The sequence below is a fragment of the Macaca nemestrina genome, chromosome 10 (assembly GCF_043159975.1).
Source record: "Macaca nemestrina isolate mMacNem1 chromosome 10, mMacNem.hap1, whole genome shotgun sequence".
In the NCBI taxonomy this organism is placed as follows: Eukaryota; Metazoa; Chordata; class Mammalia; order Primates; family Cercopithecidae; genus Macaca; species Macaca nemestrina.
This window is the reverse complement of record NC_092134.1, coordinates 84,732,213-84,751,122: the sequence shown is the minus strand read 5'-3', so window position 1 is coordinate 84,751,122 and position 18,910 is coordinate 84,732,213. Positions and strand designations below refer to the sequence as shown.

At 42.9% G+C, this 18,910-nt stretch overlaps 1 protein-coding gene across 3 annotated transcripts in view; it reads right to left on the bottom strand.

The window, feature by feature from the left end:
• The window catches only part of LOC105492903 (cyclin T1), a 39,413-nt gene extending 20,712 nt beyond the window's left edge, over positions 1 to 18,701 (bottom strand). For 2 of the 3 annotated variants that reach the window (XM_071071790.1, XM_071071791.1), the window contains exons 1-3: positions 18,402 to 18,701; positions 15,259 to 15,340; positions 4,773 to 4,901 (exon numbers count right to left, since the gene is read on the bottom strand). In XM_071071790.1, coding sequence (XP_070927891.1) covers positions 4,773 to 4,901; positions 15,259 to 15,340; positions 18,402 to 18,562 — 372 coding nt within the window. In that variant the 5' untranslated portion in view covers positions 18,563 to 18,701. The remainder of the gene's footprint in view (positions 1 to 4,772; positions 4,902 to 15,258; positions 15,341 to 18,401) is intronic. The other variant, XR_011609183.1, reaches the window with a different exon arrangement.
• Between the last annotated feature and the right edge of the window lie 209 nt (positions 18,702 to 18,910).

The following is an 18,910-nucleotide window of genomic DNA, read 5'->3' as shown; positions in this document are numbered from 1 at the left end:
ATGCTAAAATGCCCATGTATTAGACATACTGGGTTATATATATGTATTTATGTCAAATATCTATTGCATTATACATTTATATGTTAAATATATACTTTATATATAATCATTTTATTGTATATTATATATATAGTTTTCTTTTTTAAAAACTAGGATTTTAATGAAATTTAATGAAAAGTTAAAAATTTTAAATTAAATATGTGGCTCCCACTATATTTCTATTGGACAGTACTGGTCTAGAGCTCTAAGAAAATGAGACCTGGGTCAGTAGTTAAAAGACCTAAATTACAGTTCGCTTTCTCTTAAGGAAACAGGAACCCAGGATAGCCATGGTAACATCATTTTAAAAATCACCTTCATCTTACAACTACCAAGGCACATTCCTTGCAAGTCATGACCCATGGTCATAAGACATTTGCAGCTAAGGAAGTAGCTTAATAATGCCTGCAAGAACAAACTACAACAACAACAAAATGTCCGGATATCTTGAAAGCACAAAATATATGCTTTTTAAATATAGTTATGCTTTGATGTGCTTACACACTAAAATGCCAAAGATCGTTTTCTTTAAATCAACAAAATAATACATTTTGTCACAATGTCAACCCACTTGCATGTAGACATAGCTTAGCTTTTACACAGAGAAGATGCCTATATAAGAAATGCTTAAGAGGCTGGGCACAGTGGCTCACACCTGTAATCTCAGCACTTTGAGAGGCTGAGGCAGGCTGGTAGCTTGAACCCATGAGTAGAGACCAGTCTGGGCAACATGGCAAAATCTTGTCTCTACAAAAAAATAGAAAAATTAGCGGGGTATGGTGGTGTGTGCCTGTAGTCCCAACTATTTGGCATGCTGAAGTGTGAGGAGCAACTGAGCCCAGGCAGGTCAAGGATACACTGAGCCACCATCGTGCCACTGTACTCCAGTCTGATCAACAAGAGTACGATTTTGTCTCAAAAACTAAAATTTAATTAAAAAAAAAAAAAAAAAAGAAATGCTTAAAACAAAGATGAAACATTCCTTCTCCTGCTTTCTGAGGACTCCCTACTCTGTAACTGCATAGCTTTCAATCGACTATCTTCTCACTGCACTCTGTGACGCAACTTGAACTCCTTCCTGCATGAAATCCAAGAACCTTCTCTTGGGGTCTGGATCAAGATCCCCCTTTTCATAACTTTATGATTTGAATATGTCAATAAGGACTTAAAACTATACTAGTTTCTCCTTTCCATACAGAGGAGAAAACATCTCCCTAACCAACTCACAAGAACTGCAAACTCAGGTGAGAAGTTACATAAATACACTTTCGAGAAGAAAAAAGTGTGGATTATTTTATTTTTGTTTAATTTTGTTAACTCAATTCTATAGACCAATGGCATTTACTAGTCTCAAACCTAAACAAAGTCCAGAGCAATCACTCTTTCCACAAGAGCTACTGGTATGGCTTAAACAGAAAAACGAATGAAGACACTGCTATGCAAACATTATTAGGAAGGACTATTACTAAAAACAAACAAAAATCTCCCCTGCCACCCAAAAAATCTTTCTACAACATGATCAGAAGAAAACACACAATTCCATTTATTTATTTCATAAAGCACAAGCCGCACATTCATTGTAAGAGACTTAAATAATGTAGTCTCACCACAAATACATTATTTTTCTCCAATCGCTTACAAGTGTCAGACCTCTCAATTTATCATCACTCCCCAATCACTGGCTTCTAAAAGCAGGAGAGAGTTTTCCTTCTATTTTATTTTATATATTTTATTTACATCTTATTTTATTTTTAGAGTTTGGCTCTGTCACCAAGGCTAGAGTGTAATGGTGCCATCTCAGCTTACTGCAACCACTGCCTCCCAGGCTCAAGCAATCCTCCCACCTCAGCCTCCCGAGTAACTGGGACCACAGTCATGCACCACCATGCCCAGCTAATTTCTGTATTTTTGGTAGAGAAGGGGTTTTACCATGTTGCCCAAGCTGGTCTTGAACTCCTGGGCTCAAGCAATCCTCCCATCTCAGCCTCCCAATGCGCTGGGATTACAGGCATGAGCCACCATGTCCAGCCTTTTCCTTCTTTAATAAAGTCAAAAAAGGATGGAAGAAAACAAAAAAAGCCCTGTGTACATGTGCAGGATAAAGATCTGAAAGAATACATATCAAACAGTAATTGGCACTATCTTCCTAGGAGAAAAGGCCAACTTTAACTTTAAATGTTTCTTAAGTGTTTGAATTCTTTTATCATAAGCATAAGTAATTTTTATAATTTTCTTTAAGTTAAAAAAAATAGACCAGGAGCAGTGGCTCACACCTGTAATCCCAGCACTTTGGGAGGCTGGGGCGGGCGAATCACCTGAGGTCGGGAGTTCAAGACCAGTCTGACCAACATGGAGAAACCCCATCTCTACTAAAAATACAAAATTAGCCAGGCGTGGTAGCACATGCCTGTAATCCCAGCTACTAGGGAGGCTGAGGCAGGAGAATCGCTTGAATCTGCGAAGAAGAGGTTGTGGTGAGCCAAGATCACGCCACTGCACTCCAGCCTGGGCAACAAGAGCGAAACTCCCAACTCGGGGAAAAAAAAAAAAAAAAAAAAAAAAAGTTAAAAAAATAACTAGTAACACTACTAATTTAAGAATCCATAACAAAAATTTATAACAATACTTTTCAGCCAGGTGCAGTGGCTCACGCCTGTAATCCCAGCACTTGGGAGGCCAACGGGGTGGATTACTTGAGCTCAGGACGTCGAGAACAGCCTGGGCAACATGGTGAAACCCCATCTCTACAAAAACTAGCTGGGCATGGTGGCACACACCTAGTCCCAGCCACTCAGGAAGCTGAGGTCGGCGGGATCACTGAGCCCGGGAGGTCGAGGCCACAATGAGCCATGATCACATTACTGGACTCCAGCCAGGGCAACAGAGCGAGACCTTGTCTCAAAAAAAAAAAAAAAAGGAATATTTTTCATAACATTTATAGTGATGAAAAGCTAAAATTGTCTAGACTTCTTCATGGAGAATGGTTAAAACTACATACATTCACATATATGTCATCAAATACTAGCCAGACATTTTTAAAAAGTAGAGAATCCATCAGATGGGAAAATATTTGGGATATAGGAAGCAAACAAAAACAAAACCAGAGACAAAATACATGCACACATAGCTATTTATACAAAAGAAACCACAAATAACAGTGGTTCATTAGTATACCTGTGCTTCAGTTGTCTCTCTAACAGGGGGTCCATGGCCTGTTATGAACTAAGCCGCACAGCAGGAGTTGAGCGGCAGACGAGTGAGTGAAGCTTCATCTGTATTTACAGCCGCTTCCCATCATTCACATTGCCCAACCTGAGCTCCGCCTCTTGTCTGATCAGCCATGGCATTAGATTCTTATAGGAGTGCTTGAACCCTGTGGTGAACTGCCCACGCAAGGGATCTAATTTGCTGCTTTTTATGAGAATCTAATGCCTGATGATCTGTCACTGTCTCCCATCACCCCCAGGCGGGACCATCTAGTTGCAGGAAAGGAAGCTCAGGGTGGCCAGGGGCAGTGGCTCACGCCTGTAATTCCAGCACTTTGGGAGGCTGAGGCAGGCAGATCACAAGGTCAAGAGATCAAGATCATCCTGCCAACATGGTGAAACCCTGTCTCTACTAAAAATACAAAAATAAGCTAGGTGTGGTGGCGTGCACCTGTAGTCCCACCTACTCGGGAGGCTGAGGCAGCAGAATCACTTAAACCCGGGAGGCGGAGGTTGCAGTGAGCCAAGATCGCGCCACTGCACTCCAGCCTGGTGACAAAAGCGAGACTCCGTCTCAAAAAAAAAAAAGAGAGAGAGACGCTCAGGGCTCCCACTGATTCTACATTATGGTGAGTTATATAATTATTTCATTATGTATAACAATATAATAATAACAAATAAAATGAACAATAAATGTAATGTGCTTGAATCATCCCAAAACCATCTCCAATCCCACCCTCTCTCTGTCCATGTAAAAACTGTCTCCCATGAAACCAGTCCCGGGTGCCAAAAAACGTCTGGGACCATTGGTCTAGAATTTATCTGAGAGATACTTTCTTCTTCATTTTTCTGTATTTTCAAATTTTACTGCAACAAATACACAACTTTTGCCATAAAATTTATGTTTCGTTTTGTTTTTCAGACAGGGTCCTGGCACTGTTGCCTGCAGTGGTATGATCATGGCTCACTGCAGCCTCAACATCCCATGCTCAAGCAACCCTCCCACCTCAGTCTCCCAAGTAGCTGGGACTAAAGATGTGAGCCAGCATGTCCAGGTTTTTTTTTTTTTCTTTTTTTGTAAAAAGGATGTTTCACTTTGTTGCCAGAGCTGGTCTTGAACTGGACTCAAGCAATTGTCCTGCCTCAGCCTCCCAAAGTGTTGGGATTACAGGCATGAGCCACTACATCTGGCTTTTTTTTTTTTTTTTTTTTCCATAGAGACAGGGTCTTGCTATGTTGTCCAGGCTGGTCTTGAACTTCTGGCCTAAAGTGATTCTCCCACCTTACCCTCCCAAAGTGCTAGGATTACAGGTGTGAGCCACCACCATACCCAGCCTGAATTTTTATTGTTAAGGAAAACACAAACACTAAAAGGTTCTTTTAATAACCCCAATCCAAACTTCAATAAATCAAAGTTATAAAATTAAGTTGCATCGAAATATATAAAGATCCTGGCATGCTTGGGAGTACGGTAAAAAAAAAGAAAGAAAAAGATTAAGAAAAACAGATGGGTAATTAATCTCCTACCTCACTTCTAGTATCAGGAAGGGATTCCTGAGGATGGAGACAAGTATGTGCTACTTTGATGACATGTTCCAATTTTTTGGGCTGCTCCTCCACTTTAGCTGCTAGAAACAAGGCTGCTGGAGCCACAGACTGAATGAAGAGAAAATAAATCATATTTATTACCAATGTATTCATTTATAGATCAAGATAGATCCAAAGAGGAGCTAAGTCTCAAATCAAGTTATGTACTTGCCTCGACTTTGTCACCTCTTTACCCTTTCCCCCCAGCTTCTAGCATCTTCCCCTCTCCTACCCATTAATCCATGTCACTTCTAAACACCAATTATTTGACAAACTCTCATTAAAAGCTATCTATGGGAGAAGCTACTAGATGTAAACAGACAGTTTTCTATTTAAAATGAGATTCTTTATTAAGTTTGTATCAAATCACTCAATACGTCTTTTAAGGAGTAAACTGAAACGTCCAGAATACACAAATCCATATAGAGAAAAAGTTTAGTGGTTGCCAGGAGCTGGGGAGAGGGGAGTATAGGAATAACTGCTAATAGGTGAGGGGTGATGTAAATGTTCTGGAATTAGATTGTGTTGACAGTTGCACAATTTTGTGCATATACTAAAAACCAGTGAACTATATAATTTTTTTTTTTTTTTTTTTTTTTTTTTTTTTGAGACGGAGTCTCGCTCTGCCGCCCAGGCTGGAGTGCAGTGGCGCGATCTGGGCTCACTGCAAGCTCCGCCTCCCGGGTTCACGCCATTCTCCTGCCTCAGCCTCCCGAGTAGCTGGGACTACAGGCGCCCGCCACCTCGCCCGGCTAGTTTTTTTTTGTATTTTTAAAGTAGAAATGGGGTTTCACGGTGTCAGCCAGGATGGTCTCGATCTCCTGACCTCGTGATCCGCCCGTCTCGGCCTCCCAAAGTGCTGGGATTACAGGCTTGAGCCACCGTGCCCGGCCGAACTATATAATTTAAACAAATGAATTTAATTGTATGTGAATTGCATCTCAATTACTTATACATATCAAATCTTTCAAAAATACAAAGCATGGCATTATATGCAAGGCATTATTTATAAAAAGCATTAAGAGGGAAAAATTGAAGTCAATACACAAGTAGATAACAAACTTTATAAAAGATTAGAGCAATATGACATAAATGTAGCCTGGTGATCTTGGAAACTTCAGGAAGTAGAACTTTTCTTGAATATTAAGAATATTTCAATGAATCAAAGATGGTAATGTTAAGAGCTATAATTCACCAGGAGTCAAAGAAATACATAAATAATTTTACAGAATTTAAACATATATTTCATTTTACTGACTAGAACTGATATTCTAATACTTATTTGTAACTCTGATGTCATCTATGCCATACTTTTCTAGAATAAGTTTTTCTCCACAAATTCAACTCATAGTAATCATTTCAGACAAGACCATAGGAGACAAAAATAATTTAAAACAATTTTTTTAGGCCAGGTACAGTGGTTCAAAGTCTATAATCTCAGCACTTTGGGAAGCAGAGGCGGGCGATCACTTGAGCCCAGAAGTCCGAGACCAGCCTGGGCAACACAGTGAGAGACTCCATCTCCACACACACATTAAAAAGAATTGTTTTAAGTAAACATAGTGATTCATTTCCTTCACATTTGTTTCAGATGAATATGAAGCATACTACATATATATTCCTCAGACTTTAGGATAAACAAAACAGGATCAGAGAAAAATGGGTATGAACAAAGATATTTTGATCGGGGAATAAAGCACATTTTCAACACTAAACTGAGGAGTTAAATAAATTAGATAATCGGATGTGGAACACAAATTTTTTTTTCTTTTTTTTTTTTTTTGAGACAGCATCTCACTCTGTCACCCAACTGCAGTGCAGTGGTGTCATAATCACAGTTTCACTCAACCTGTGGAAGGCTGATATATTCCCATCTCAGCCTTTGAAGTAGCTGGGATCACAGGCACACGCTACCACACCCAGTTAAATTTATTTTTATTTTTAATAGAGATGGGGTCGCCCTACATTGTCCAGGCTGCTCAAACTCCTGGGCTCAAGTGATTCTCCTGTCTCTGCCTCCCAAACTCCTAGGATTACAGGTGTGAGTCACCTCACCCAGCCAAGATTCTTAACAAGAGTGACACTAAAGATTTTGAAAAACAGTTTAAAAAACGTTTATGACAAATGTATGTAACTATTATGTACATATGATAATTAATAAAAATAAATTTTTAAAACAAAGTAATATTTAGAAGGAGTAATCTGGTGGTAGGTAGAACTAGGAGAAAAGGATGGGATACATTAAAAGTTAATTCAGGCTGCGTGTCGTGGCTCACGCCTGTAATCCCAGCATTTTGGGAGGCTGAGGCGGCGGATCACTTGAAGTCAGGAATTCAAGACCAGCCTGGCCAACATGGTGAAACCCCATCTCTACTAAAAACACAAAAATTAGCCAGGCATGGTGACACACACCACCACTAGGGAGTCTTCTAGTAGGGTAGTCCCACTTACTGAAGAATAACTGCCCGAACCCAGGAGGCAGGGGTTCAAGTGAGCCAATATCATGCCATTGTACACCAGCCTGGGCAACAGAGCAATACTGTCTCAAAAAATAAAATGAGAGGCCGGGCGCGGTGGCTCAAGCCTGTAATCCCAGCACTTTGGGAGGCCGAGACGGGCGGATCACTAGGTCAGGAGATCGAGACCATCCTGGCTAACACGGTGAAACCCCGTCTCTACTAAAAAATACAAAAAAACTAGCCGGGCGAGGTGGCGGGCGCCTGTAGTTCCAGCTACTCAGGAGGCTGAGACAGGAGAATGGCCCGAACCCGGGAGGCGGAGCTTGCAGTGAGCTGAGATCCGGCCATTGCACTCCAGCCTGGGCGACAGAGCGAGACTCCGTCTCAAAAAAAAAAAATAAATAAAATAAAATGAAAGTTAACTTAAATAATAATTTAGGCATTAGGACATAAAGTTTAGAGTACTTTGGGAGGCCAAAGCAGGAGAATCACTTGAGCTCAAAGTTCGAGATCAGCCTGGGTAACACAGTGAGACCCTGTCTCTGTTTTTTAAAAATTATTTTAAAATATAGAAAAAATGATTCTAAAAAGTTTAGAGTAGGCCGGGCATGGCGGCTGATGCCTGTAATCCCAGCACTTTGGGAGGCCGAGGTGGGCAGATCACCTGAGGTCAGGAGTTCAAGAACAGGCTGGCCAACATGGTAAAAGCCCATCTCTACTAAAATTACAAAAATTAGCCAGGAGCGGTGGTGCACGCCTGTGGTCCCAGCTACTTGGGAGGCTGAGGCAGGAGAATAGCTTGAACCCAGGAGGCAGAGGTTGCAATGAGCCAAGATCATGCCATTGCACTCCAACCTGGGCCACACAGCAAGACTCTATCTCAAAAAAAAAAAAAAGTTTAGAGTAGACACTAGCAGTAGAAACAAAGGAAAAAAGAAACACAGGCATCACTTTGTAAAGCTAATAGAGCTGCACTAAATATATGTACATGTATTTGCACACAAAGAAAAAATTCTAATGGGATATATTCTAAAATGTTAACAGGATTATCTCTTTATTTCCTGTCCTCTTCCAATTTTATGATAATTTAAAAAGTATATATTTAGGCTGGGCTCAGTGGCTCACACCTGTAATCCCAGCACTTTAGGAGGCCAAGGCAGGCAGATCACGAGGTCAGGAGATCGAGACCATCCTTGCTAACATGGTGAAACCCTGTCTCTACTAAAAATACAAAAAATTAGCCGGGCGTGGTGGCGGGTGCCTGTAGTCCCAGCTAGTTGGGAGGCTGAGGCAGGAGAATGGCACGAACCCGGGAAGCAGAGCTTGCAGTGAGCCAAGGTCACACCACTACACTCCAGCCTGGGTGACAGAGCGAGACTCCATCTCAAAAAAAACAAAACAAAACAAAAGTATATATTTATAAGGAGAGGAAAAAAAATGGTAACATTATAAAATTAGCAAGACTTTATAGGCTGGGAGCAGACTCTTGCCTGTAATCCTAGCACTTTGGGAGGCCAAGACAGGAGGATCCCTTGAGCTCAAGCCTAAGCAACATAGCAAGACCTCATCTCTACAAAAAATCAAAAGGAAAATTCACTGGGCCTGGTGGCACTATAGTCCTGGTAAGGCAGGAGGATCACTTGAGCCCAGCAGATGGAGGCTGCAGTGAGATACGATTGCACCACTGCACTCCAGCCTGGCCTAGGTGACAGAGTAAAACCCTATCTTGGGGAGGGGGGACTATAACTAACTGAACAAAGGGGAAAAGGACAAGTCAAAGACTATACTAAGGTTTTAAGTCTACTAGGAACTAAAAGTTCCTAGTAGGCATAAACTAATAAAACCAAAATAAAACTAAACTCAATTATGGCACCACTGCACTCCTGGGCAACAGAGGAGACTCTGTCTCAAAAAAAAAAAAGAAAAAGAAAAAAAAAAGAATTCAATAAATTTTTCTTAAAGTAATGAATATGTGTTGTTTGTTAGGGTGGAAAGAAAAGGACCCTCACCTATAGTGCTGGAAACAACGTATAATGTATAATCTTTCATAGGGCAAACTGACACTACAAAAATTTTTATATATACTTGGGGCACAGCAATTCCACCTATAGGAACTTATATTAAAATGCTTATATAAGTGCACTATATATATACACACAAGACTATCCCATGAAACATAACATACAATATAATAAACTAGAACAACCCAAATAGCTATCAACAAAGAGCTGCTTAAATAACCTACAGTAACTACACAGATACCATCTGGCAATTTAAAATAGTAAGAAATCCAAAAAATAATAATAATGAGAAATATGGAAAGATGTCCGATACACACTGTTACATGATAAAGGCAAGCTGTGCAACAGTAGCATAGCAAGATGTGATTTTTTAATAGAAATACATAAATGCTAGTTTATGTGCACAGAAAAATATCTGGGCCACTATATACAAAACCTTTATCAATGGTTATCTCTGGGTGGGATTACAGAGTAGTTTTCACTTTCCACATATATTTCTGTACTGTCTTAATTTTTACCATGGGAATTTATTATAATACTTTGGGGTTTTTTTTTTTTTGAGACGGAGTCTCACGCTGTTGCCCAGGCTGGAGTGCAGTGGCGCAATCTCGGCTCACTGCAAGCTCCGCCTCCCGGGTTCCCGCCATTCTCCTGCCTCAGCCTCCTGAGTAGCTGGGACTACAGGCGCCCGCCACTGCGCCCGGCTAATTTTTTGTATTTTTAGTAGAGACGGGGTTTCACTGTGGTCTCGATCTCCTGACCTAGTGATCCGCCCGCCTCGGCCTCCCAAAGTGCTGGGATTACAGGCTTGAGCCACCGCGCCCGGCCACTTTTGGGGTTTTCTGTTTTTTTTTTTTTTTTGAGATGGAGTCTCACTGTGTCGCCCAAGCTGGAGTGCAATGATGTGATCTCAGCTCACTGCAACCTTCACCACCCGGGTTCAAGCGATTCTCCTGCCTCAGCCTTCCGAGTGAGTAGCTGGGACTACAGGTGTATGCCACCATGCCCAGCTGATTTTTGCGTTTTTAATAAAGACGGGGTTTCACCATGTTGGCCAGGATGGTCTTGACTCCTGACCTCAAATGATCCACCCAACTCGGCCTCCCAAAGTGCTAGGATTACAGGCCTGAGTCACCACACCCAGCCTATACCTTTGTAACAAGAAACACACACACACACATACACACACAAATGCCTGACAACTTGACAGGATATATAACATATCAATGCCACATTTATTATTAGACCACACTTAATGTATTAAGTCCTCTCACATTTAAATTTGGATTCATCACAGCTAAATTTAGAATTAACATGTTAAAAGATGATATTAAATCTAGAATCTGTTGATTCCAAAATGTGCCTAAAATCAATCCTCTAAAAAGGATCCACAACTTCATATTAATCAATGGATTCTGAAAAAGGTCATGACATTCAAAAGAATATCCCTATACTAGCCAGGTGCAGTGGCCCATGCCTGCAATCCTAGCACTTTGGGAGACTGAGGTGGGAGGACAGCTTGAGGCCAGGAATTTGAGACCAGACTGGGCAACAGAGCGAGATCTCCTGTCTCTAAAAAATAAATATATATAAAATGTTTGAGGCTGGGGGCAGTGGCTCAGGCCTATAATCCCAGCACTTTGGGAGGCCGAGATGGGAGGATCATGAGGTCAGGAGATCGAGACCATCCTGGCTAATATGGTGAAACCCTGTCTTTACTAAAAATACAAAAAATGAGTCAGGTGCAGTGGCAGGCGCCTGTAGTCCCAGCCACTCAGGAGGCTGAGGCAGGAGAATGGCGTGAACCCAGGGGGCAGAGCTTGCAGTGAGCCGAGATTGCGCCACTGCACTCCAGTCTGGGCAACAGAGTGAGACTCCGTCTCAAAAAAAAAAAAAAAAATGTTTTAAAGAATCTCTCTATATTGGATAATTACCAGATCATCCATTCATTCAATAAGTTTACTGAAGTTGCTTTAGAGAATATACAAAAAAGGGAATTTCTGTCCTTGTTAAGCTTAACACATGTAATCCTAGCACTTTGGGAGGCCGAGGCAGGAGGATCACAAGGTCAGGATATCAAGACCATCCTGGCTAACATGGTGAAACCCCATCTCTACTAAAAATACAAAAAAAATTAGCCAGGCATGGTAGCAGGCGCCTGTAGTCCCAGCTATTCGGGAGGCCAAGGCAGGAGAATGACGTGAACCCGGGAGGTGGAGCTTGCAGTGAGCCGAGATCGGGCCACTGCACTCCAGCCTGGGGACAGAGCTAGACCCCGTCTCAAAAAAAAAAAAAAAAAAAAAAAGAAATAAAAAGATACGGCCTGGCACGGTGGCTCATGGCTATAATTCCAGCACTTGGTAGCCGAGGCGGGTGGATTATGAGGTCAGGAATTCAAGACCACGCTGGCCAAGATGGTGAAACCCCGTCTCTACTAAAAACACAAAAATTAGCCGGGTGTGGGGGCGGGCGCCTGTAATCCCAGCTACTTGGGAGGCTGAGGCAGGAGAATTGCTTGAACCCAGGAGTCAGAAGTTGCAGTGAGCTGAGATCATGCCATTGCAATCCAGCCTGGGGGAAAGAGCAAGACTCCGGGTCTCAAAAAAAAAAATATATAATTTAAGATACAAGGCTAGGCACAGTGGCTCACATCTGTAATCCCAGCACTCTGGGAGGATGAGGCGGGCGGATTACAAGGTCAGCAGTTTGAGACAAGCCTGGCCAACAGAGCGAAACCCTGTCTACTAAAAATACAAAAATTAGCCAGGTGTGGTGGCGGGTATCTGTAGTCCTAGTTACTTAGGAGGTTGAGACAGGAGAATCGCTTGAACCTGGCAGGTGGAGGTTGCAGTGAGCTGAGATAACGCCACTGCACTCCAGCCTGGGTGACAGAGCAAGACTCTGTCTCAAAAATAAATAAATAAATAAATAAATAAATAAATAAATAAATAAATAAAAGATAAAAGCAGGGGAAAATATATATTAACCTATACATGAAGAGTGGACAAAATGATTTGAGATTTTCTTTTTTTGATTTAATATTTACTTCACCCCAGATTTCAAGTCTTTATCATAATAAAAGGGAAGTATAGAAAACTTTCAGAACTGGCAAAACAGCTAGGAATTTCCTCTTCAAATTTCTTTGTAACTACTCACTACCTTCTACTCTGGTGTTATCAGATAGCCTCGTTAAATGCTAACAGGCTTCTCTCTCTCTTAATAAGAAGGGTATACTCCCTGCAATCAAAGCCAGAGCACGGCTCCAGGACATAACTAGAGGTACAGGGGCTAAGGGCAGAAGGCGGCCAGCCAGGGTGGATCATTAGCAAAAATCTTAGTTCACAAATCCAAAAAGTTTCCTGTGCAGTTACTCCCAATACTTTTTCTGCCAGTTTCTTACATTTCAGGAGCTATGTCCAGCTTCATAGACTCTCTTTCTACAGCATTAAAAAAATTACAAAAAATCTGAAAACCCACCATTCTAAGGATATGAAATAAGCATCCTCAAAGGCATAACCTTTTTCTTTTTGAGACAGAGGTTTGCTCTTGTCGCCTAGGCTGGAGTGCAATAGCAATCTCGGCTCACCACAACCTCGGCCTCCCCAGTTCAAGTGATTGCCTCAGCCTCCTGAGTAGCTGGGATTACAGGCATGAGACACCATGTCTGGCTAATTTTTGTTTTAGCAGAGATGGGGTTTCTCCATGTTGCTCAGGCTGGTCTCAAACTCCCGACCTCAGGTGATCCGCCCGCCTCGGCCTCCCAAAGTTCTGGGATTATAGGTGTAAGCCACCGCACCCAGCAGGATAACTTTGTCTTAAAAAAAAAAGCGGCCGGACGCGGTGGCTCACGCCTGTAATCCCAGCACTTGGGAGGCCGAGACGGGCGGATCACGAGGTCAGGAGATTGAGACCATCCTGGCGAACACGGTGAAACCCCGTCTCTACTAAAAATACAAAAAAATTAGCTGGGCGTAATGGCGGGCGCCTGTAGTCCCAGCTACTTAGGAGGCTGAGGCAGGAGAATGGCGTGAACCCGGGAGGCGGGGCTTGCAGTGAGATGAGATCGCACCACTGCACTCCAGCCTGGGTGACTGAGCAAGACTCTGTCTCAAAAAAAAAAAAAAAGGAGTGAAATATTTGACTCACAAATCCATATAAACTATATAGCCGGTACGGTGGCTCACACCTGGAACCCCAACACTTTGGGAGGCCGAGGCAGGCAGATCACCTGAGGTCAGGAGTTGAAAACCAGCCTGACCAACATGGTGAAACCTTGTCTCTATTAAAAATACAAAAATTAGCCAGGTATGGTGGCACATGCCTGTAATCCCAGCTACTTGGGAGGCTGAGGAAAGAGGACTGCTTGAATCTGCAAGGCGGATGTTACAATGAGCTGAGATCATGCCATTGCACTCCATCCTGGTCAACAAGAGCGAAACTCCATCTCAAAAAAAAAAAAAATCAATGCATATGAAGTACTCAAATTTATCCCTATTACCCTAGCATTCTATTAAGTAAATATAGTCGTTCCTAAAATTGGGATATCACTATGCATTCACTTCCAAGTCATTTATAATAATGTTAAATAGGACCATTTCAAATAGCAACAATGAAAAGATCACTATTTATAATTCCGTACAAAAAAATACAATTTCTTTATTAGTATTATTTTATTCTTCATGTTCTTTTAAAAATTTTTTTTACCTTTTTCTTTTTTTTGTAAAAACGGGGTCTTACCATGTTGCCCAGGCTGGTCTCAAACTCCTGGGCTCAATCAATCCTCCCACTTGGACCTCCCAAAGTGCTGTGATTATACATAAGAATGAGACACCACGCATAACCTATTTTTCATGTTCTTAAAAGTCATTTTCCCAGTTATTATTACATAATGTACCTTCCCCTCCAACTGCTGACTGGAATTTTATCAAAGGCTTTTGGAAAATCTAAGTAACTTACATTTACTTCTTTTGCTGTGACCATATTTTATAAACTACTTCAAAATTAACACCACAAATGGCGGCTTATGCCTGTAATCCCAACATTTTAGAAGGTGGAGGCGGAAGGATCCCTTGAGCCCTGGAGTTTGAGACCAGGCTGGGCAACATAGGGAGACCCTATCTCCACAAAAAAATTTTTTTAATTGCCAGGGATGGTGGCAGGCCTGTGGTCCCAGTCACTTGGGAGGCTAAGGCAGGAGGACTGCTTGAGACCAGAAGGTTAAGGCTGCAATGAACTATAATCAAACCACTGCACTCCACCATGGACAACAGGGCAAGACCCTGCCTGTCTCCCTGCCCCAGCAAGAAAAATAAAGCTATACCTAAATTACACATGAGTTCCCCTTTAATGTTACTCCTCCAATCTCAAAATGTTGACTTTAGATGTCTGATAATCTGTTTTTGGGGGTTTTTTTGGGGACAGGGTCTCACTCTGATGCCCAGGCTGGAGTGCAGTGACTCGATCTTGGCTCACTGCATCCTCAACTCCCTGAGTTCAAGCAATCCTCTTGCCAGCCTCTGAGGAGTAGCTGAGACCACAGATGCATACCACCACACCCAGCTACTTGGTTTTTGTTTTTGTTTTGATATTTTGTAGAAATTAGGTCTCATTATGTTGCCCAGGCTGGTTTTGAACTCCTGGGCTCAAGTGATCCTCCCATCTCCGTCTCTCAAAGTGTGGGATTACAGTTGTGAGCCACTGCACCCGGCCTAATCTACTTTAGAGAATTGACATGGATGTACTATAAATCCACTAGACAAGCACTTAACAGGAAAAATGAAAAGCTGGATTCAGAACAGCAACAGAGCGCATAATGAAACTGATCAACCCTAAATTCTAAAGTTGAAGTCACAGTTCAGTAGCAAAGACCAACCACAAATGGAATAGGTAGTTGGAATCAATCACAAAAGGATTACACCATAAAAAGAAAAAAAAAATTATACTTACATTTCCAGGAAACTGTGTGAAGGACTGAATCATGTAGAATCGATGCATGTATACTATAGCAGTGTTGATAGTCAATTGCGAGCTGAAGAGTTCAAGTTAAGATCCAAAAACAGGCAGGTATAATTCTGGAAAAGATAACCTCTATCTCCCTCCCAAAAGGATGAAATGGCCAAGCAAGTAGATGCTACTAAATGAAAATCATACTTATCTCTCCAAATCAAAGAATATGTCTGTTTTCTTTCACCAAATTACTAATCACCAACTGACACTTATTACAATGGCTTACACATAACAAATATTTAATATAAATGTACTGAATGAATAAACAAACATATCAGGATGCATGGATCTAGACAGAGTTTTAAAAAAACTATATAAGGCGGCCGGGTGCGGTGGCTCACTCCTGTAATCTCAACACTTTGGGAAGCCGAAGGGGGTGCAGATCACCTGAGGTCAGGAGTTCGAGACCAGCCTGACCAACACGGAGAAACCCCGTCTCTACTAAAAATAGAAAATTAGCTGGGCGTGGTGGGGCATGCCTGTAATCCCAGCTACTCGGGAGGTTGAGGCAGGAGAATCGCTTGAAACGGGAGGCGGAGGTTGCGGAGAGCCAAGATCACGCCATTGCACTCCAGCCTGGGCAACAAGAACAAAACTCCATCTCCAAAAAAAAAAAAAAACCAATTTATAAGGCCTGGCTGGGCACGGTGGTTCACACCTGTAATCCCAGGACTTTGGGTAGAGGCAGAGGCAGGTGGATCACCTGAGGTCAGGAGTTTGAGACCAGTTTGGGCAACATGGCGAAACCCCTCCTTGACTAAAAACACAAAAATTAGCCAGGCATGGTGGCAGGTATCTATAATCTAATATGATTTACAGCGCCCACCCTGATCTGGCCCATAGGTATGTCTCCACTACCTCTCTCACCTGCTAAACTCCATCAACTAAATTACTTTCTTTTTTTTTTTTTTCAGACAGAGTCTCGTTCTGTCACCCAGGCTGAGTGCAGTGGCACAACCTCAGCTCACTGAAACCTTCACCTCCTGGGATCAAGCAATTCTCCTGCCTCAGCCTCCCAAGTAGCTGGGACTACCGGCTGGGCCACCACGCCTGGCTAATTTTTGTATTTTTAGTAGAGATGGGGTTTCACCTTGTTGGCCAGGCTGGTGTCGAACTCCTGACCTCAAGTGATCCGCCCGCCTCAGTCTCCCAAAGTGCTGGGATTACAGGCATGAGCCACCACACCCGGCCTAAATTATTTTCAGTTCCACTTCTCTCTGGCAACCAAGCCTTCTCATGTGGTGATCCACGGGACAGGAAACATCTGAAATGATCTGATAATTCATTAACTGAAGAAGAAGAAAAAACTTGTAAATGCCTTACTTCTAAAAACTTCAGCAGACAATATGGGGTAGAGAGATGATGCAGTCCCAAATTACAACAGCCTTTTTTTGAGGGGGCAGAGTCTCGCTCTGTCGCCCAGGCTGGAGTGTACTGGTACCATCTTGGCTCACTGAAACCTCTGCCTCCCAAATTCGAGCGATTCTCCTGCCTCAGCTTCCCCAGTAGCTGAGATTATAGGCACTTGCCACCAAACATGGCTAATTTTTGTATTTTTAGTAGGGACGGGGTTTCACCATTTTGGCCAGGCTGGTCTTGAACTCCTGGCCTCAAGTGATCGACCCGCCTGGGCCTCCCAAAGTGCTGGTATTACAGGTGCGAGCCACCGCGCCTGGCTGACAACCTTAATGACAACACACATACAAAAAGGAAAGCGTTTTAAGGATACACTGAAATAGAATTTCGAACAAAAAGATTTACTCCGTACTGATAGGATGCTTAGGAAACACATCTGGACATCAGCAGGAAACAAACTGGCGATAAAAAAGACACCCATTTTGAGATGCACACACCCTTAAGATACAAACATTACTGTCAGCCACACATTTAAATAGAAGCTGCACCCAAGAAAATTTTCACACACAGAGTGGAAAGAACTTTAAAACTATACAAGTTTTCTCCACCACAAAATAAGTGTATTTCCTGACAAAAATATGTGGGAGAGGATACCTCATTTTTTTTTTAAATTTTTTTTTCTGAGACGGAGTTTCACTATTGTTGCCCAAGCTGGAGTGTAGTGGCGCGATCTCGGCTCACTGCAACCTCCGCCTCCCGGGTTCAAGCGATTCTCCTGCCTCAGCCTCCTGACTAGCTGGGATTACAGCTGCCCGCCACTAAGCCGGGGTAATTTTTTGTATTTTTAGTAGACAGGGGTTTAATTATGTTGGCCAGGCTGGTCTCGAACTCCTGACCTCAGGTGATCCACCCGCCTCGGCCTCCCAGAAGTGCAGAGATTACAGGTGTGAGCCACCGCACCCGGCCGTTACCTCATTTTTGAAATAGAAAGAAAATGAAATACACACCACCACTCTAAGTAACTTAAGGACCCAGTATTTTGTAAACGATTTAAAACATTAGATTCGTGGGTAACCCCTACAAACGTAAACTAACATCTTTCCTCTGAAATTCTATAAAACAGCAGCTACTAATTGAGCATCTTAATGCAAAGCATTGTGATGGACACAGAATCAAACACAAGAGGTATCATCCCATTTTATAGACAAGACGACCAAGAATTTGACAGGTCACTTAAACAGCTAGCAGATGAGGAATGGATTTTGGACCAAGGCTGAGGCATTAATTCTAGACCACCCTTTATAAGACTTTCAGGTACTGAATTTCTCGAAATTTACACACTAGGTTTCAGAAGCAGCCCTCAACAGAGAAACCTCTGCCAGACCCAAACCCCTAGGGCACAGCGGAAAATGAGAAACTTAACGTCACTAGAGCCGATCAGAACACAATGAAGAGAGAGTTGGAAGGGCTGGTTAAAACACGAAGCCGGGAAGGATACGAATGCCCAGCAAGGTTGGTGGCACGGGTGAGCGAGCGGGAAATCAACTCCGCCTCGCTTCCCTAGCGCGAACTGAGTTTCAGCCCGCCCCATCGTGGGCTCTCCCAACTAGACATCCAGCTTCTGCCCACCTTCTTCCCCACTTTCGTCCCCCACCAGAGCCTGAGACCTAGACGCCAGAGCATGGCGGGACCAACTCAAAGGCCGAAGGCCTAGGCCGCAAGGATACACGTTAAGACGCTGCCCCATGTCCTGGAGCAGATTGGCCGCCTGCTGGCGATAAGAAAGTTCTTTATCTGGGTCCACACCAAATCGACGGGATGGGCTATTTTCCAGCTGTTCTCGAGTGAAATACCACCGTTTGTTGTTGTTCTTCCTGTCTCCCTCCATAATGCTTCAACCAGAAGGCAGCGGCGGAGGCTGCAAACACTTCCCAGCGTCACCTAAGAGGCGACCCACATCCGCTGTGCGGGGGCAACTGCGACTTGACGAACTTCCGCTAAGCGTCGACCGCCGGGTTGTGACTCTCTTCCGTAAAGAAAGCAAAAGTCAAAGGACCTACTTCCGGAATGCACCTCGCGACACCCCGTAGCCGAGTTAACAGCCAATATGCGACGAGAAAAAAACCTTGAGGCGAGGACGCAGGCGCGTCACGTGACCCTTGGGAGGTGGCGTGGGCTTAGAAGTTCTCGCTTAAAAAGCATGAATCTTCCCGCGAGAACCGGATTGAGCGTTGGC